The sequence below is a fragment of the Cygnus atratus genome, chromosome 3 (assembly GCF_013377495.2).
Source record: "Cygnus atratus isolate AKBS03 ecotype Queensland, Australia chromosome 3, CAtr_DNAZoo_HiC_assembly, whole genome shotgun sequence".
Lineage (NCBI taxonomy): Eukaryota > Metazoa > Chordata > Aves > Anseriformes > Anatidae > Cygnus > Cygnus atratus.
Genome location: NC_066364.1, coordinates 13,776,826 through 13,798,602, shown reverse-complemented (window position 1 = coordinate 13,798,602; position 21,777 = coordinate 13,776,826). Strand labels below are relative to the sequence as shown.

Here is a 21,777-nt window from a genome sequence, read left to right as displayed (position 1 = left end):
TAGAGGACAGTGAGACCATTGCAGGTAAGGAGATGACACGCTATTAAGGTAAGCAGTACTGTAGCATTCAATGTGTTTGATGACCTAAGAATGTCTTTTGGTGAGAGAGTAATGGAGAAAAAAAATCAGTTAGCCACTAAATGAATGAACATTGGTGGATGAAGATCATATCTTGGCAATGGATTAGCAGGAAAACTGAAATACCTTGTTTTTTATCTCTGTCTTACCAGGCAAGCCAGCATGGTTTAGAAAGAAGAATGGTCAGGTAGCAACAGGACAGGTATTAAAACTGAGTTATTCAACTTATAGACTCTGAAGATGTACCCAAGCCTGTAGAAGAGTTGGCCAATGTAATTATAAAGCTGTTAATAATATTTAAAAATCATGGCTAAGACAAATCAGGCTTATATCTAAAAATGGTAAGAAGGACAATCTGAGGTACTATCAGCTGGTCAAACTAAGCTCTATCCCTGGCAGGATGGAGTATGTATATCATCCTGGCATCCATTTATGACCATGCACATGACAAGAAGGCAATCAGGAACAGTCACTACAGATTTATAAAGGCAAATCATACCTGACCAACCTGATTGCCTTCTGTGAAGAAATGACTGACTATGAAGATAAGGGATAACTGTTCCTGTAACTTTCACTTCAGTAAGGCATTTGTCAGTGTCTTCCACATTATCACACGGAGCCTGAGAACGTGTGGTGGGATAAATAGTTTTTTTTAACTGGACTGAAAAGTAGCTGCACCAGTGAGCTCCAAGGACTGCACCAGTGAGCTCCAAGGACATATTAAATAGTTTGAAGTCTGAAGGTTGGTAATGAATGAGGTACCCCAGGGTTTGATATCAGTGTCAGTGCAGTTTAGTATCTTCTCCTGGAGCACTAGTCACAACACTCTTTCAGAAAATTTGTGGAGGAAGTTTTCAGTACATCAGATTATATGGATTCAGACCTGGGACCTTGAGAAACATGACAACTGTGCCAACAGAAGCTTTGTAAAGCTCAAGAAGTAGAAAATTCTGCATGTGAGATGGAATGATATCATTGACAAGTGGCATTCTTCAGGGGTCGGTATTGGGAACAGTGTTGTTTGTTATCTTTGCTGGTGACATGGGCAGTGGGACTGAGCACACCCTCAGCAAGTCGGTCAATGACACCAAGCTGTGTGGTGTGGTCAACACACTGGAAGGAAGAGATGCCATCCAGAGGGACTTTGACAGGCTTGAGGGGTGGGCCTGTGTGAACCTCATGAAGTTCAACAAGTGCCACATCCTGCACCTGGGTTGGGGCAATCCCCAGCACAACTGCAGGCTGTGTGGAAAATGGATTGAGAGCAGCCCTGAGGAGAAGGACTTGGGGAGGTTAGTTGATGAGAAACTCATCTTGAAGAGCTGACAATGTGCACTTGCAGACCAGAAAGCCAAACATATTCTGAGCTGCATGAAAAGAAGCATGACCAGCAGGTCAAGGGAGGTGGTTCTCGCCCTCTAATCTGTTCTTGTGCTACCCCACCTGGAGCACTGTTCAACTCTGGGACCCCCAGGACAACAGAGACATGGACATCTTTGAGTGAGTCAAAGATGATCAAGGGTCTGGAGCACCTCTCTTATGAAGGCAGGCTGAGAGAATTGGGGTTGTTCATCCTGGAGAAGAGAAGGCTCCAGGGAGCCCATATAACAGCCTTCCAGTACCTAAAGAGGGCCTACAAAAAAAAGATGAGGAGGGACTCTTTGTCAGGGAGTGTAGTGATAGGACAAGGAGTAATGGCTTTAAACTAAAAGAAGGTAGATTTAGATTAGATATTCCCAAGAAATTCTTTGTGGTGAGGGACAGGTATCCCAGAGAAATTATGGATGCCCCATCCTTGGAAGTGCTTAAAGCCAAGATGAGTCTCTGATCAACCTGGTCTAGTGGGAAGTGTCCCTGCCCATGGCAGGGGGGGTGGAACTAGATGATCTTTAAGGTCTCTTCCAACCCAAAGCATTCTATAATTCTATGATTCCGCTTACATCTTATTCAAATGCTTTGTGTGCTCTTCAGGGTCTCTCTTCAGGGTCTTTCAGTTTATATAGATGAACTGCTTTGTGAACAAGAGATTTAGTGATATTGAGTTCTGGAAAGAGGAAAAAACTTGTGGATATAATCACGAGAGCAAGAAGCAAGTTGTAGTGATTTAAAAGAATTTCACAGATTCCAAAGTTTTAAGGTCAGAAATAGGAATTTAGGAAAAAAAAAATTGTTTCATTGAAAAAAGGTCTAGTTGGATCACAATCTAAATGTGAATCAACGGTTCCACACCTTTGTAAAAAGTTACACAACATACTGAAAGGTATGAAACCATATTGAAATATATAGACAGCCTGCAAAAAAATCTTGCGCTTTACTCTGCTCTGTTAAAGCCTCAGCTGGATTTCTTTTTTCAATTTCAGGCACTGTAGTTTATGAAGGATGAAAAATTAAAGAGAGCTCAGTAGAATAATAAGAGCAACTGGGATTCTAGAAAACAAAACTGGAGAGAAAAGACTGAATGAATTAAGATTCTTTAACCTTAAAAAAAAAAAAAGAAAAAAAAAAAAAGGAGTTTCTTCAGGTATATGAAACACTGCAAGAACAAGAGAAGGAGCAAATTATTCTCCATGCTCTACTAAATAGAAGAACTGATGGATTTAAAATGCAACAAAGGTTGAGATTAGGATTAGAATATAAGAAAATGGTAACATAAGTATTGGTAGTATGGTAAGAATAGTGAAATAGCTAAAATAGGTTTTCTGGGAAACTGTGGGCTCTCCAACTGTAGAAATATTCAAAATGATGTGCAAGAGCTATCAGTACTCAGAGATATTGCTCAGAAGGAGGAGATTAGGCAATGAATTTATTAAAATATTTCATTTTATTTTTTCCTTTGACTATATAGAAACCAATGTTATTTGACTGTTCTGTACAATATACCCTGTTTAAAATATTAGATACTGCAAGTATTGTATTATTCTCTGAACTATTTTCTAATAGCTAATTATTTTGTTAGTAAAACTATAGTGTTTTTTTTCTCCTTTCAATTTGTTTGGGTTATCATTCTTCCAGCCATATTGTACTGAACTCATGTTCTGAAAGCAACTTTATCCTGGAGCCATGAAAATTCCCACTATTTCACTTGCACAGACAACTGTACAAATGATTTTGAGTCATGTGCACCAAAACCATTCTCATACCTGTATTTTGACAAGCTCATGAACAAAGGTAGTAATCAAGCCATTTAGTATGAAAGTATGAAAACAAGAGGCAATTTCAGTTCATGGAAAGTATTCACTGCAGTTCCACTTCTGTCAGGATGGTTTCCTAGAACAGCTACATCTTTTTTCTTTGGCAAATACTCTGTGTACGAATATATATATATATATATATATATATATATATATATTACTTGCTCATCATTTTTTTTTCAAATTCAAGTTAAATTCAGTGAAAACTTTCAGACTAAAAAAATATTCAGCATTTTCGAAGGTTCTAAATATACTGTTTTGACATTAGCATTAGCATCTATTCTATTATTATTATTTGAAAAAGATGAATTGTTTTCTTTCAAAGGGAAATTTCACTTCCCACTTACACAAAAAAAAAAAAAAAAAAAAAAAAAAAAAGTGCTTGATTAAAACTCCCCGCTCTTTTCAGGTCATAAATATTTCACTTAATATAAAATTACTTTTTTTCATAGGTTAAATTTTTGTTTGGGTTCTGTTTTTTTGTTTTTTTTTTTTTTTTTTTTTTTTTTTTTTAATGCCTGGTAAATTTTTGGATGCAGCACAGCTCATAAACAACAGTTCTTGACTGAGTGATTCTTGAAAGAATCACTGGCCACATCAGGGCTTTATAGCTGCAAGCTTCATCACATCATAGACACTGGTCTATGATCTTAACCTCAGGTGAATACCTCTGCGTTAAATGGCACAGCAATCACTGAAAGTTTATCCAGGGTTTCAGAGTGTTCAAAGGCTTATTATCATTAGGAGTTCTCTTGTACACTACAAGTACAACACAGGAGCTGCTATGGGCTGTGTTTTCACACCTGGAACTTCATCCATATTGTGCATTATTGACCACCCAAACCTGATGATGTCAAAAATAACATAATTCTTACGGCACTGTATGCGAAATGTCAGTGATGGTCTAGGGAACATGTAAGTAAAATGAAATGAATATGCAATTATATTGCTCAAATTCATTTCTGACAGTATCTCCATATCCCATGTTTGTCACATTTCACTTATGTGTTCCCTGCAGAGATGTATTAACATCACTATGTTTCATTTTAACAGTGTTACATTGTCTCCCCAGACCTTCCCTGAGATTGTAGCACTATTGTCTTCTGTCCTAAATTACCGTCTCATATTGCCACCAATATTTTTATTTATTTATTTTTCTTTCCTAGCAAGGAATAACATTCCCTGCATTATTTAGCACCTTGAGCCCAACTGTTATTGCAAATTTGTGTCCCAGTAAGGGTCTGAAGAGTCTGCAAAAGAAAAAGACTTGTAAGAATTACTGCAAACAAATAGACAGGCATGTCCTATACAACTGGTATCAGGAAACATAGAAGATAAAGGGGATGAAGGAAGTATGAATATTCCCATTTACACAGGGAAGGTAAGCAGTGCAGAGATTGAGAGAGCCAATAATAGATTTAAACATCTAAAGCAGGATTTGGAGAAAATAGAGACGCTTGGGTGAATAGTTGTAATCTGAGCAGCAAAGCAACATCTGTTTTCTAAACTTGAAGGCACTTCCACCCAAGAGAGACTGTAGCTCTGACTTTACAAGAGGTTAGTATTCCCTTTTATGAGTATGCCTGAAGTTTTCTGAACCTAAGCAACACAGCAGTATCAAGAGTGGCCCCGTGTGAGCTCATGCTAAATCCTGGGAAGCTCCATGGAGCAATGTGCTGTGCTCTGTAGTGCTGACCATCCAACACAGGGTGCAGCTCACAACCACATTGTTTTAAAACATTGCTGTTAGAAAAGGTGATGTTCTCAACCATCCATTTTGTAATCAGGAGTCAAATCAGAAAACATTTATCAGGAAGGTAGGATCCGGAGGTTTTTTTCTGTTCCATAAGAGAGAAAAAAAAGCACCTATTTTTGGAGGAAAGTTCTCATCTCAAGGCTATTTCCATTTTTACATTAAGTAGTCTTTGAACTATAGGAACAGAAATAGGAACCCAGGTTTCTTTGCCTTAAGGTGAGTACTCTAATCAATTAGTTAAAAGCTTCATTCATGCTTCCTTGAATTATTTTCTTAATGTTGAGGTTACAACATGATGACTGGAAAATAGCCAGATAACCTCTAGAGTGTCTAATGAGTAGATACTCTTAAAGTAAATGACATAGATTTAAGCCATTGTGGCTACATAAGGAACTGAACCCAGATTTTGCACATCTAAGACAAGTAGCAGTAAGATACGATATAATGTTTGCCTCTTTGTTGTCAAAACATGACTGCTTCCTGTTCTGTTGCTTTAAATAATGATTGAAAACACCAACCTGACCCTCACTGACATGACCAGAGAAACTTAGAGAGACTCTGTAGCACAGATAAGAATAAAACAAAGAGGTACAAAACCAGTCCCGTTTCAAATCAGAAGGCTTTTTTTCTCTTCTTTACAGTATTTTTTTTTCTTTACCAAAATTACATTTACTTCTGTTTTCTAAAAATGAAAATAAAAATGTTTCAGTAAAGTACTTTCATACGTTGTGCAACCTGTCCTAAGTATATTCAAGTCATGATGCATCTTCTAAACACAAGGAAAACAACAACTCTGTATGGTTTCTGTTCCTACTGAAGAAACAATGTGGCTAAGTACAATGAGCTTTAGTCTACGCTCATCTATGCATTATAGGTAAAGTAGTTGTTTAAAGTTTAGTACACTACATCTCTAAAAACTTTTGAAAATAATAGGTTTATATAGACATAGTCACAACAAGTATAAAAGTAATGGGGTTAACATATGAATCTAATTATGTCAGTCAGGCTTGTAGCTGTAAAAATTAGTTGTATGAAGAGACACTACTTGCATTTTAGACACAAGGATAAATATAGAGGCTGGCATTTGTAAGATTCAAAATGTTTGCAAATTTTTACTGGGAATACTTACAAGCTCAAACTTATTCAAATTCATTTTCTGTCGAGCAGAAACTTATTTTTAAAAGCATCATTGTGCAGTCTCAATGGTTTTATTCAGTACACCTTCACAAACAGAATGAATTCTAATTGTATAAATTTGCCATTTCTAAACATTTATGTCTGAGTTGTTTCTTTGAATGTATACAGAGATCTCATTGGTTTCAAAGGAAATAGTGTGCATGCACCTGGTAACAGACTTCTTTGTATTACAGTCAGGAGGAGGTTGGCCTGGCAGCATAATTGATATGAGTTTTGAATGACTTAGTTCTTCAAGACTGGGCTCTGTACTTGGAAAATGAAAATAGAGGCTAACTCCAAAAGATATTTATATATAGCTAGCAATGATTCCTGTACTAAATCTAGTTCTGTAACTCAGTCAAAAGGGTTCAGCTAACATCATAAACCATGAGAGTGAAGCTCAAACAGTTTATGAATAGCAACTGTCACACAGATTGAATCTCTTCTTTGCTATTCAGTCAAGAGGTGTTTGTTATTGCTTATAATATTTAGAAAGTCATTTTTGGAATTGAGGTATTGAAAGTCTCACAGATAAAAATATTTTATAAAATATTAACCAGCATAATAGAAAGACGCATTGGGTGCTCATTTTATTTAAACATTTAATTTTCAGAGGAGTCCTTCAGGGCAGCAGCAGGAATATCATACATATTATTAAAAATGAGAAGAATTATAATAGAATGGACTTAGAGAACAATGACGTGATAAAGGATCCCAAAGCATATGCAGAAAATGAAAGGACCAAGCAAACAAGCAGCCCTGTTTTAACACATGCAGTCAAATTTTAAATTGCCAGCAGCTTTTCAACTAGGTATATATTTACACGTGTATATATTTCTTTGTGTATGTATACTCATGTATGTATAATAGACATCCTCACTAGTTTTGCATGGGAACTGCATGAAAGCTTCATGTCTTATGCTGGAGAAAACATTCTGCCTTTTCTCTTTCTAGAGCTTGGCTAATAGTTAACAAGCAAGCTGGCAAAGCTAATAGTAAATAAGGTTAATAATATGATAATTGAGTAAACAATAGGTTCTTAGATACTCCATATTTATTATGGATTTCTCATTAGGTCATTTAGGGACAGAGTTAACATCATTAATGAAGACTCATATACTGAAAAAGTCATCTGTTGTGAAGAACTACTATATTACTCCTTACGGCCAGATATTTCCAGAAAAAAAAAAAAAAAAAGTCTACAAAACTGATTAGGAAAGAAGTTACTGAAGTTTCTGAAGTTACAAAATGTTAGTTGAAGAAAAACATTAAAAGTTGATTTGCCACGTGACAGTGGCCCTTTGTCTTAATAAGATTGCATTAGAAGATGGTTACAAATACCATTTTTTTTTTCCCTATCAGCTTCTTTCTTGAAGCTGCACTAGTTTCTGGAGCCATTTTCCCTGCACAAAAGTTATGATGTCATTTTTATTTTAGATTTACTTCTAGCTAGAGCTAGAGAAGACTATGGGAATTTTCCTTCTAAGTTGCCACTACCATCATCCTTTTATCATAGGAACAATGTAACCACCTCTAACAAAAGCCATGTCAAAAGCATATATTCATAAGGAACCAATACCTGCGACTGTTTCAGTTTAAGAGCACCAGATATAAAGTGCCAACACCTTTAAAAAAAAGATCTGTTTTTCATCTGGCACATATTCAACATTTCCTTCAGCAGTGCTGTAAATTTAAACTCACCCTGTAACTACATGATTACAAGATCAGCTGCAAAATAAGTTGAAGAAGTATGTAGTTGGGGTTAAAGCTCACTGTCAGTTGGTGCACCTCTTATTCATGATTAAATGTAATGTGAAACTGCACTTTCATTGAAAAAAAAAGAAAGAATATAAATTCACATATAATATTGAACCTACTCATACCAATATGTGATTGAATTAGCAAATTTAAGGCCAAGGTTACTTAACCAAAGTCTTTCAAATACAGTCACCAGAAAAACAGATTTCATGGCTACAATCATTTGGTTAGGCTCACCACAAGGCTAGGCTATATTTTATTTCCTAACAGAGATAAAAGGTAAAACTGAATTTAAGTAAATAATACAAACTTTTAGACTATGCTCATGAATGAAACAACAGAGTGCATATAGGTAATTTTTCTGATATGAATAAGCAGATTTTCCCTATTTCAATGTGGTCATGTCATAGAGGGTTTTGTAGTTTTGTTTTATTTTTCTGTCTTTATATGAAAATGGTGGCAAATCAGAGGATTTTGGAACATTTAAAATAACATCAGTAAAGAGAGAAGCCTGGAAATACAAAGGTCTAGAAATGAGATTTACTGTTAATTGATCTAACTTTATGCTTGTCAATACCTGATTCTAAGAAAGTTCATAAAACACATTGTCTACAATATTATAATCCCAGGGAAGGCTTCTCTGCATATCATATTAACCAATTTAAGAGTGGCCTCTCCCACCCCAACCCCCAACAGCCTATGTATTCAGTTTCATTTTAGTGTAGAGAGACAGACATCTAAATGAAAATCTAGTCCTTCAGCTAGTTTTTTCATACTCCACTGAATGAATACGATGCTACCATCAGGGCCCTCAGTGCACTGGAAAGATCTACAAGCTCTTCCCCCACTTCTTAAGGCTTTGCTGCTTACATTCAAGATAGCTCTGATAAGGTGAACCTCAGATCAGATGTCTGGGAGAAATGGGAAGTTAATGATGAAACACTGAGGAGGCTCGTCTGAGACAGCAGCCCCTGACTTGGGAACTTCATTTAAGTGCTGGCCTGTGCCTGGATGGGCCTCAACTGACCCTGTACCCCTGCCTTGCTCTGCTCAGCAGACCACTGGGGGCTGCACTGGTGGTGAGGGCACTCTTGGCTCCCCACACCCTGCCCCCTGTGTTGTGGTTTCACTTGACAGGCAGCTCAGCAACACAAAACCATTTGCTCACTCCCTCCTAATCCCTCAAGTGGGATGGGGGAGAGAAATGGAAAAGAAGGTTAAAAAATTATGGGTTGAAATAAAAACAGCTTAACAGGACAGAAAAGGAAGGAAAAATAACAATAATGATAACGATGATGAAAGAATATACAAAGCAAGTGATGCACAGTGCAATTGCTCACCACCTGCTGACCAATGCCCAGACAGTCCACGAGCAGTGTCCCCGCCCCCAGCCAACTCCCCACAGTTTTACTGTTCAGCATGACACCGCATGGTATGGGATATCCCTTTGGCCAGTTTCTGTCAGTTGTCCTAGCTGTGTCCCCATCAGCTCCTTGTGCACACCCAGCCCCTTTGCTGGCAGGGCAGCATCAGAAACTGAAAACGCCTTGGCTCTGTGTAACCACTGCTCTGCAACTAAACCATCAGTGTCGTATCAGCATTATTTTCATCCTAAATCCAAATCACAGCATCATACCAGCTACTAGGAAGAAATTTAACTCTGTCCCACCTGAAACCAGAACACCCTGGCAGCTGAAAGCGACAAGGCTTCCCTGTGTGGAATCCTGTCCACAGAATCCTGTCTTCCATAGATAAGTACATTTAAAAAGACAGTCTTCCCACCTTTCCTCAAAACCTTTCCTAGAATATCTTTTTGGTTGTGTCAATTGACCAGAAAGCAGAAATTAATTTGGGGGTCTTTACAGGTTATATCTGACAAAAAAATACAGTTGGCTGTGCCTCACCGCTCCTTCAGAAGATGAATTAAGTGCAAATAGCTGGCTACAAAGGGCCAGGTCACAGGGCCAACGATTGGCACAATATTACTCATACTATTAAATTGGTAGCGTGGCCTCCTGAAAGCATTTGGCACAGGCCAACTACTATTCTTCCATACAGTGCAGGGATTAAAATGGGTTCAGAATAATTCTTAATAGGCTTGGATGCAGCTACCCAGTTTCGGAGTTTGTAGAGTTCAGCTGAGCAGCTATATAGTTATAATATCCCTCATGGCCAGAAAACAGCCCCTGGCCAATTTTACTTATAAAAAAAAAGTGGCTTTGTGAATGCAAAAATCACAAAACCAGCAAAGTCGGTAAAAGAGCAGAAAAGACGCAAGGGGAAAATCTGTGGCCATAGTTATCTTCTTCAGTAAATTTTGACATTTTATATTTCACCATCATTGGACAAAAAAATATAGAAGCTCTCCAAAATCAAGATCATAATCTCTGTAGATTTCTAAACTAGATAGCTGTAGAAAAAGTGTCATTCCTATTACAGGGCTGGAAGGGCACACTTTTACCTAGATTGTCCCAAAACTGGACATTTTGGCCTTGCCTTGGTATGTGGGCAATTTGTGTGCAAAGCTATTTGCAAAAAGAGCAACTCTACCATCTACACCAGTTGTGGTCCAGATCACAGGTTTCTCAAAGGACTAACTTCTTATGTCTCTGATGCCTTAGGTATACCAAGGTATAAGGTATTATAGGTATAATGGGGACAAATAATTTGAACGTGTAGTTGAACTACAGCTGGAGTACGTCATTTTAGAGAACTTCAGGTGAAGAAGATCCTTTCTAGTACCTGTTATGTCAAAGTGCCTGTATGCAGACCACACGGCAATCTGAAATAAAGATGAGTTTCTGGACATCTGAGATTCAATATTACCAGAACTGCAATTGACATATATCTGTGATCTAGAAAAAATTTATAATACATAGGCAAGTTCCCACCCTTGTCATGAATTTTTTATCTCCGGTTATTTACAGAAACATGCATTCCCAAATTTTTTCTGTACAAATGTTCTAATTCAAATTAAGAGAGTTTTCAGCTCCATTTTTAGCAACAGAGGCCCAAGACTCCAAAGCTTAGCTCAAGGCAAGATGATGAGAACATTTAAAAAACAAGTTTTGAAAAATAAGCTACTGGGCATCTATTTTGTTACATATTTGAAAAGAGTTTTCACTGTATTAAATTAAACATAAATGCAAAAGTGACAAAATGCCAAGGATGGAAAAAGACACAAAAGGAAAAAATAGCAATTAAAAATGTAAGTTCACTGCCTTAGAGTAGACAAGGATAAAGCCAGTGCTGGTGATATCAGGTTTCTTTCCTATGTCTAGTCTAAGGGAAAGAAAAAAAAAAAAAGTTAGCTTTAATGACAATGGACTAATGCCAAATTCCCATATTCTGGTGTAAGATGAGGTTATGACCCTGGTTAATGAGACTGAAGCTGGTGAACACAAGTGTAAGCAGCATGACACTGCACTGCTAGTGCCATGGTCTGAGAGCAGCGAAGCCTTCACTAACTGCCATGCTAAATAAGCATCCATGAACTCCCCAAACTAAAATGCCTAAAGGGGATGATAAACATATTAATCAAAATAACTCAAGTATTCCCAGTAGGCTATGACAATTCACTTCTGTGGACACTGTGTACTCCTGTTGTAACATCATTTAACATCAACAGAAGCCTTCAAACTGAGAGAATTATTTCAAGATATTGGTTTGCATAATTTCTGTGATTTTTCTGTAGTGTCCTTTAATGACAGTTTTATATAACTATGTTTATACTGGGATTTGTTTTGTTTTGTTTTGTTTTATGGCACTTTCTTAACACTTTCCATAATTTAAAATTGGGATTGGAGAGGAACAGAGAAAAAAAATCCTTCTTGAGGGACAGAGGAAGAGTATGAAGCACTAATAAGACAGACTGTGCAGATGGAATTGAAATGTAATGAGAAAATGGGTGTTGAAGGTGTGCTGAATAGAGGTCATGGAGAGATGTGGATTGTACTGGATTGTAAGTGCTTCCACAAGAGATGGGATACACTCATTGAGCAGACTTGCAAAGGCATGGGAAACATAGAAAATGGTTAAAATTTTGCAGGAACTATTCCACCTGGTTAGAAATGCAGATCCTTTCTTAGACCCAGACCCCTCCCTTCTGCACTATGCAGGTTACTGAAGCAGTCTGTTCTCCATTATTTTGCATGGAAAAGATGAAATAATGTATTGTTTGTTTAGAACTGTCTAAAAATTACTCCACATAGCCTTGATGATTGGCAAATGTGGGAAGTGTGAATTGTGTGAGCGCAACCTAAAAAGATGCAGACTTTCAACAAGAAAAAAAATATATAAACAGTTTAGAAAACAGAAATTGCTGATAAAAGATGTATCTGTGGAAAATGCCTTCAACTTAGACTAGATTTAACAATGAAGCACATTAACTATTATATTAAAAAAAATTAAAATATCTAAACACTGTTTTACAGCCTAAACTATAAACCTATTAGAGTGTTTTCATAATTTAAAAGTTGCATTTGATGAAGGTCATGCCATAAAAGAACATATAGTTTCTGACAATCATTAGAAAAGCATTTACACAGTTTCAGAGATTTTTAACATGCATTATGTTTAGCCCTGTGAAACTTTCAAATGCATATATTAGGTAATAATATAAAATATAAAGGTAGAATCCTTTTCTTCTATGTACGTTTTTCTTTCAAATTCACTTTGTAGTTCTACAGACCCCTGAATGCTGCATCTTTAACTGCTGTAATCCAGCAGTTTACAGACTCCAATGAGTCTGAGACTGTAGTCCCAGCATTTATGAGACATGGGAAGTCTTTAACCATCAACAGAATCATGTAATTGCCACAGTGAAAAATAACTGATGTCAGTCTTAGAGTGTCATATCACTGAACACACCTTTATTTCTTTTCCATGTGTGTTCTGATGTCTTTGCATATGTTAAAAAATTAATGAGAAAAAAAATGTTGTTCTTGATAAATAGTCATATAAATGTTTGAATGGAAAAAGAAAGGGCTCATTCAAAGTAAATGCATATTTAAGAAAACCAGCATTTGACCTATACAAATTTAAATATGCAACCCATGGCATGAAAAACAGGAAATCACTATATTTATTTAAAGGTGTATGCCCCTCTATCATTAGCATAAACTGTTGGCATTACTGTTCTCAGTTAATCAAGCCCAAAGACTGGACTGGAAGTCTAAGACAGGGAGTCAGAAGTGAAGATGGATAGTATCAACAAGCACTGTAAGCAGAAATACTTATCTCTGTATGACAAACTTATTTCCACTGTGAAGAAAGTGGTAAATTTACTTCTAGATAAAAATGGTACTTTAATATGATTCACATATGAATCTAATAATTACGTTCGATTTTTTTCATGGAGTGTTTTAAAATATTTAGGTTCTTATTTCTTAGAAGTTTTCATTAGAGCACTCGGAAGAATGAGGCTACAATCCCATCACTAACACAGCCCTACAGGCAAACTGTGGTCAAATCAACCAATCATTCTCGAGCTTCGTTTCTATAATGTGCAAATTTACGTGTAAAAGTGTGTATTGGCATTAACCACTATAGACAGATTTTGGATTTCATATATTTTAGGAAGGGATGGACTGCTACCTTCAGGCAGCCTGATCTTTTACATAAGTCACGCCACAGCACGTCTTCTAGTCAGTTCTGAGGACAACCCACTACTGCTGCTGCAGCCAGGTGCACAAAGACAACCACAGGTGGAGTCACCTCACCTAACACCGTCTCAACATTTCAATATCCCGTCTAGGCGATGGTAAGAGACACCTCCTTAGGGCAATTCACCCCTTCCTAAAACAGGCTGAGCAATAGGCAAGAGGAACAGCCTTATGGAAACGCCAGCCTCCCTTGACCAGGGGGGACTTAAATTACACAGATACGACTTGAGGTGTCTAAAGTTGGGTGAGAGGGATCTGATCTCCTCCCTTGAGGGATGCAGTAAGTCTTGGACACGCGCGACCCTCCAGCAAAGCCATCTTCCTTATTATAGAAACAGATACGTATATATTTTCCCTTTGCAGCGGCGGTGGGGCACTCTCTTTGAACCCCTTCCCCTCCAACAAGCCCCTCCTCCACCCGGTACCGAGCCTCCTCTCGGTGTCGCAGCCCCGGGGCCGGCGGCGCCCGGCCAGGCAGTGCCTCTGCCGATCCCCGGTACCGGTGGTACCGGTACCGCCGCCACCGGGCGCGGCGAGGCCGCGGCCAATGAGCGGGGCCGGGGCGGGTTCGGGAGCGGCGCCGCCGGTACTTAGGCTCGCCGGAGGGGCCGGGCAGCCCACAGCCGAGCGGGGAGGAGCGGGTGGAGGAGCCAGGCGCGCAGCGGGGAGGACGGAGCTCACCTCCTCTGCGGCGCCCATGGGGACAGGACGACTTTAAAGGAGTTTTTTTTTTTTTTTTTTCTTCGAGGGGGGGTGTTCTGGAGCTGGGAGACCACGGGTACGGAGGGGAGAGAGAGGGGCTGTTTGGAGGCGGGGGGTGCTTATTGCTTATTCTTTATCCGCTTATGCTTTATTTTTTTCTCGGAGAGCCAGCCGCCTGCTCTTATGCAGCGCTGCTCGGCTGCGAGCGGGCTCGGGACCCTCGGGGCGGCCTTTCGGAGGCACCCTTGCGGAGGATCCCGGGGCAGCTCCGTTCCCCGGGCTGAGCTGGGGGGAGGCGAGGAGCCGCCTGCTTCCCCCGGCAGCAGCGGGACCCGGGCCCGGGAGCTCCGGTACCGCGGAACTCGGGCAGCACCGCCCGGAGAGCGCCGCGGAGCCGGGGCTGTGCCCTGCACCCCGAGGGCAGGAGGGAAGAATCCGCACCGGGAGTTCCCCCCCACACCCTTTGCACTGAGGGGACGGATGGAGTGGGGGAGGGATGAAGAATCGCTGAAATCTTTTGTGTTTGTCTTGATTTTATTTTTCTTCCTTTCCTTCCCTTCGTTTGCGCCCTCCTTCCCCTCTCTTGTTCTTTCTGTCGCTGCCCACTCCACCCTTCCTCCAGATCCGGCAATTCCTGCCCTCGCCTCGCCCTGTCATTGATGGGAAATCAACTGGATCGCATCACCCACCTGAATTACAGCGAGCTGCCGACCGGGGACCCCTCGGGGATCGAGAAAGACGAGCTGCGCGTCGGGGTGGCTTACTTCTTTTCGGATGAGGAGGAGGACCTGGACGAGCGAGGCCAGCCAGACAAGTACAGCGTGAAGGGCTCCGGCAGCCCTGGCCAGGAGACGCCCACCCACCACCTCCACCACCAGCTGGTGCTGAACGAGACCCAGTTCTCCGCTTTCCGCGGCCAGGAATGCATCTTCTCCAAGGTCAGCAGCGGCCCCCAGGCTGGAGACCTCAGCGTCTACTCGGTGTCAGCGCTGCCTGCCCTCTGCAAGCCGGGGGACCTGCTGGAGCTGCTGTACCTGGGGCCGTCAGAGCATCCCCCGCCACACTGGGCAGTGTACGTGGGCAGCGGGCAGATCATCCACCTGCACCAGGGGCAGATCCGCCAGGACAGCTTGTACGAGGCGGCCGCGGGCAACGTGGGCCGGGTGGTGAATAGCTGGTACCGCTTTCGCCCGCTGGTGGCTGAGCTGGTGGTGCAAAACGCCTGCGGGCACCTGGGCTTAAAAAGCGACGAGATCTGCTGGACTAACTCCGAGAGCTTCGCCGCCTGGTGCCGCTTCGGGAAAAGGGAGTTCAAAGCCGGGGGGGAGCTGCAGGCTGCTGCCGGCACCCAGCACCAGCAGCAATACTATCTCAAGATCCACTTGGCAGAGAACAAGGTGCACACGGTGAGGTTCCACAGCCTGGAGGATCTAATACGCGAGAAGCGCAGGATCGATGCCAGTGGCAAACTGAGGGTGATCAAAGACCTGGATATAGTGGATGAGAAAGAATAACGAGCAGCAGGGGTACATGGCTATCTCTTCCTTCTGCCCTGTCGGGGGAGACCAGCCTGCAACAGAGACAGGAGGCTGCACCCTCTTTCCATGGGACGCGACTGGAAGCAAGATCCATGGCGACATTCCAAAAAACCAGCATTCTTTACACCCATAGCCAGTATTTTGTTTGGCTTTTAATAGCATTAATGCTGAAAGAGTGCAAGAGGGAGAGGAAGAAGAGAGGGGGGAGGTGCACGAGAGCTGTTTGCAGAGTATGTGGACCAAGTCTCTACTGTCGATCAATGTTGACCATTCTAGCAACATGCTAATAAAATTTCAAATTGAAATTTTTTTAATTTTTATTTCATGGCTTTAATCCATGATGAGTTTTAAACATTGGGGGCCATGGATGTGGATTTAGCTAAATGAAATTTTAGCTAACATTTGCCATGCAGTCAACCAAAAGCATCAGTCATACTTTGCTAGCTGAAAGGGGTGGGGGGTGGGGGGCTCTAAATGCCTATTTGTTTTGTTTCTTGGCACTGTTGCTTCAGCCTGTAGCTGCAACCCGGACTTTGTCCCAGACAACTCTAGCAAGATCCTAATGGGGGAAAATGTTTTCACATTTCTGGTTGAAACTGATTACATTTTAAATACTTGTCTTTTCTGTCTGCTTTTCTCTGCTAAATGTCATCATGATACATAAGCAAGCTGTTTCAACCTCTTCCCCTTTCCTTTTTTCATGGAAAAAGTTGGTTAGCAGTTGTTTTCTTGAAATTAAATTCATTGGTTGAAGCTGTATTTTGGAGAACAGTATACTCAGTGTTTCTCCTCAGAGATCCAGCCTCTAGGATCTCATGTTTGAGCTGTGGATTTGTATCACTGTAGTGATTCTTATTGCACCACTGCCTCAATACCTCCCTCTTCGTGCACAGGTCAACAGGATCCTACAAGAAACAAATAGGCTTGAATTCTGCATGTTGCCTCTTTCAAACAGAAATTTATCACATATTTACAATTCCACTTAAAGAAAATAGATGTAACATGGCCAAGTTCATTTTGCATTTCAAATTCCAAGCAACTAAAAATCCTATTCAGTCTAAGTTCAGAAATCCACAGCTGCGTTTAAAAGATGCCTTTTAATGTGATGTGAGCAATACCTTGATTGTATTTCAGATCCTATTGTCCCACTGCTTAATTCTTCAGTTCTGAAGTAAAAGATCAAAATATTAAGTATACATAAAATCTAAAATAAGTATACTAGGGCATTTCTAAATCTGTCTATTCTATTTTTATTACTCTAAGCTGCATAAAAGTTATAATAAGCAATTTGTCTTTGCATGTTTCAGTGCTGGAAAAAAAAAGGGATTTGTTTTTCTTCCCTCTTCCCACGTCAATGTCAGATGGCATAACAGAAGTAACATCCTTCTTCTGTGTATACAATACACTCCACCCCCTATCAATGTACTGTGTCCTGGCTCCTTTTTGTATTAAACAATGCCATTGTTGCAACAGTAATTTATTTTCTACAAAGGGTTTACCTCCCATAGTTGAAGCTGTGAAGGTGGAGTGTAGTTCACCATAATAAAAGTGCAAGCATAAATAAATATATATATACCCCTTTAGTGAAGGTCATCTAACAGACTATGTTTTGCTGATACATAACTTGGCAAAGTTATGCTGCAATAGGCAGTGTTACTTTTATTTCCCTTTTCACCTTAAAGTATCATGGTTACTACAATATAGACTAAACATTTTATCGGAAGTGTATTGCCATCAATGTTAACCTACTGCTGAAATAACCTCAAATCACAACATACCCTTTATTAAATGTGTAATATTTTAGCTTTATATTGGTGATAATTGTTGTCATAATGGTAGCTCTTTTCCATAACATTAACAGTCATCATAATATTTATGTATTTTAATAATTTTACTGCATTACATCTACCAAATTATCTGTTACAACAGAGTTCCCAACAACACTTGGTGGGAGCATTGTGAGATTGCAGGAAGACACTGACGTTACAACCAAGGCACTTACAAAAAATCAAAACATAAATGGTAGGAGAAGGAAGAGTGGGCAAAAGTAACTTGTTTTAATACCCCCTTATAAAATATATATATATTGAAGAACTGAGGTAGGAAGAGGCAGGGAGAATTACATGAAGAGGGAATAAATAACAGGATGTTTATGAAGACAGGAAGAATGAAGTGGAATCATGTCATAAATTTTGAATTCTGAAATGCTTTTTTCTTCAAATTGCTATCCAATTAATAATACAGTATTAGACAGAGGATCCTTGCAAGAATAGCATTGTACATCCTCACTAGTGAGAATTTAAAACATACTGGCTTTAAACTTTTCACTGTGCTTTCCAAATAGTCCATCGCGTTCTTTTTTTTTTTTTTTTTTTTTTAATGATTTACTAACCTGGTTCATGAACATGGCAATTTTGCTTAGTTTACCTTGCTAGATGTGTATTTATTCAAGCTCCGTCAGAAGTGTTTGGCAATGCTCCAAATTTGTACAGATAAAGGTAACAACAAAATTAGGGCTTTAATCCTTTGCGTAAGGTCTGGAAATATGTACTGTACGTACTGGAGATATTCACAAAATATATTACCCTAAGACATATTATTGCTCTGACTATATTCAAGTATCAGTCTGCTATTAACAGCAGAGGTGCCCACACAGATCCTTTTGGTTTTTCTTTCACTAGATTTTAGTCCTGAGTTATTGACAGCAATCTGGTCCTGATTCATAGTCCATTGAAGTTAATGGACGGGCTCTCACTGACTTCAGTGAGCTTTGGATCAGATTTTATTGTTTAGGAGATGGTTAAAATTTGTGGACCTTGAGGAGAAATGAGATTTAAGAAGGTATTTCAGAGACCAGAAGGGACACCTTTCTGAGATGGGAGACAGGCAATACTGTGGAAATAACGGAAGAGAACAGAAGAGCTCTGAAACAAGCAGCATTAATCTGAAGTGGCAGTAGGAGAACAGTGAAAAAGAGAGAGGAAAAAGTATATTGAAAAAGTTGTTTGGTGCCTTGAAACAAGAAATGAAAGATGGGGGGCAGTCAGTTGCAAGCAAGGCAGTGATGTAAATGACTGACAGATAGAAAATGTAATTGATTATACTCATCTTTCAGGATCAGTAACCTGTCTGAGTTAACATTTCCATTTCTATCAGTAAAGATATTGACAAATTACATTATATCTGTGGAATCTGTTTACATTCTTCAGTCTAGCTACTTAGGGTAAATATTTGCATCTAAGTAATTCATTGCTCTTGAAGTACTGTCTTTTAATGTGACTGCAGTGTTAGGTTACTTGGAAAATCCTGCTTTTGTGTGATGTTTCCAGTTTTCTGTTAGCTATTTGGGGAGCAGCTTTACAGAGACTCTTTTGCTGGGATATTATTTTCCATGTCATTTCAAAATGCAATCTTTTGAATTGCTTTGAGGCTAACATTTTATTAAAAATTCAATTCATGTTCTCTTGAAGCATAGAGAGCCTTTGTGAAATGTTTTATTGGCATGACCGAACAGTTTGCTGGATCTTGGCTGTGCATAGAGGAAGAGGACTATAAGAATGGATGGCAAAATAGATTTTTTCTCCATCAGCCTTATGTTTCCAAGTTACTTTGTTGTCATTTTTTAGTTTGTTGTTGTTGTTGTTGTTTGTTTTGTTTTGTTTTGTTTTGTTTTTCTTCCCTCTTTTGGGGAAAACACGTTATGGCTGTATACAATTTAAAAAAAAAAAAAAGGAAAACCCTTGTACTATATTTTTGGGATAATATTATGCTATTGATACATTTGATCCATATGTGGATTTCAGATTGAAATCAGGCTGTTACACGATATGGCCTTCCGGGTGTGACAAGAAATGGCCTTCAGTCTGTGCTATAGCATGCACAGTCTTAATTATCCTGCCTCATTTAATTTTAGTATCTTTCATATTCAGGTAAGTGATGTGCAAAAATCTGTCAGAGTTTATAGACCTGTTTATATGATGTGTTGAACATCTGTAACTCTAACCAAAGTTGGAGTTGAGAGAATGATGGATCTCACTGGAGACATGCAACATCTTGTAAAATCAGGTACCTCAGCCACCCCACCTTCCCCCTGCATCCCTGTTCCCAAACCTCTGTTTTCAGCTACAGAAGAAATAGGGGGGGCTATGATATCTACAGCTACTTTTATATTATTTTCCGTGAAAGGTTTATACTAGAGTAGAAACAATATTCTGTCCATAATTATGCTTGGCTGTGACTAAAATATTGTATGTGTTGCTACTTATATCGTGTAAACGGTGCATTTTCTGCTTTATAATCCAGGAGAAAGATGAAGGTCCCAGTCTCAAAAGATTAATCCAGGAACATGTAAGGAGGTATGGTTGGGCTACCAAAATGAGGGGAGTTTCATTGTAGAATTAGGGTGTAAAGGATGGTAATATATGATTAGAGTTTGATCAAATGCTTTTGTTAATTCATGAATGTCAGTGTTTCCATGGCAAATCTGGAATTTATTTGCTTTCTTTATCACTATGAAATATGAAACTTCTCTGTACTTTGAGTTCAGATATGACATGTAAAACTGCCCTGTGCTCATGGATCCTCTGACAAAATGCTAGTTTAATCTGTCAGATTTTTTTTTTCAGTTTTATTGTAAAGAAAATTAATGAATAGTGGGACCAGATACTTCACTGAACTGCTTGTAAATTAAAAAGAGGATGTTAGGTTAAGAAAAAGACAGTGAACTAAGAATCTTCTGTTACTTGGTGTATCAGTGGATTTACTCCCATTTTATACAAGTATAAACTACTAGTGCTATAATTTTTTTTTAGGAAACAAATTGTGGTACTCTGCATTCCCTCTTTTGCAATGTAGTATTAACTTATATACACAATAATATATATTGAATGTATTCTTTTTTCCATATGTTTTAATGCCACCATGCCATTGAAATTAGCAGTTATTTTAACCATATTTTGCTCTGAGCAAGAAACTAGAATGTCTGATAGTATTTATAATTGAGCAGCTAGTAATATACGCTTTTATTTCTTAATTTTAAATATTTTGCATCAAGAACAAATCTTCTTATGTGGATATGTCTAGAGGAATCACGATATCCATCAACAGAGGTCATTCAGATTGAAATTATCCTTTTATATGGTGACCTTTTTTTTTTTGATATTTTTATTTGTGTCTTCTGAGAGTTTCTGATCCTGTAGATGATCCATGTATGTAAAACTGCTTACCTCCTCAAGTGTTTACAGTATCAGGATCTTTCAAGTAAAAGGTCTACCCCATTCATCTAGCTTTAGGCTAAAATTGAGGAGTAGGGTTAGCCAGCATCAGGACCTCAGCATCAACCTCGCAGAGAATTCAGTTGAAAATTTATGTACATGATCTCTACCAGACGGGCCTTAATTGCATATTCTTACTTGTACATATAATAATCATCTATGCAATTTGGCATTTTCCTAGATAAAATGGGTTAATGCTTTTCAGATATCATTTTGATTTTTGCTTGTGTGGCTGTGTGGGTACAAGTGTTGGACATTGATACAAGATGGAGACTTAGAGTATGGGATTGAACCACTGAATGCCAATATCTCCATATTTTTTGACAGGAACTCAGAATTTGAAATTAATATAGATATAACAGAAAAGTGTGGGAGAGTTTGGAGTTAAACTTCAGACTTTTCAGGCAAGGTATTCAGAGCTAAGTTTGAAATTCTATTCTTTTTTCTTCTCCAAGGTGCATGAGGGTGAATGACTGCACACCCCTCATGCATAAAATCATTCACGCTTTGGAGATCCATGTTACTGGATCTCAATAGGGTGAGTAAAATATGCAGTGTCACATCAGCCTTATGTAGCAAATATTTTTTTCTAAGTTTAAACACTATTTGTATACAGAGTGGCATTGGCAATCTATTTCGAAA

The 21,777-nt window shown here is 39.1% G+C and overlaps 1 protein-coding gene across 2 annotated transcripts; it reads left to right on the top strand.

Annotated features, from left to right (window-relative positions):
- The first annotated feature begins 14,066 nt into the window (after positions 1 to 14,066).
- Positions 14,067 to 15,850, top strand: LRATD1 (LRAT domain containing 1). 2 transcript variants are annotated; one of them, XM_035562542.2, is made up of 2 exons: positions 14,067 to 14,082; positions 14,967 to 15,850. In XM_035562542.2, exon 2 carries the CDS (start codon positions 14,984 to 14,986, stop codon positions 15,836 to 15,838), a length of 855 nt encoding a protein of 284 aa, XP_035418435.1. In that variant the 5' UTR covers positions 14,067 to 14,082; positions 14,967 to 14,983; the 3' UTR covers positions 15,839 to 15,850. The 2 variants fall into 2 exon arrangements, with proteins under 2 accessions (XP_035418435.1, XP_035418433.1); XM_035562540.2 differs by lacking the exon at positions 14,067 to 14,082 and adding an exon at positions 14,331 to 14,400 and having other exon boundaries at positions 14,947 to 15,850.
- The last annotated feature ends 5,927 nt before the right edge of the window (positions 15,851 to 21,777 follow it).

What these genes read in the sequence shown, in the direction of transcription:
- LRATD1 (XM_035562542.2), top strand. Translation starts at nt 14,984, where the DNA reads ATGGGAAATCAACTGGATCGCATCACCCACCTGAATTACAGCGAGCTG.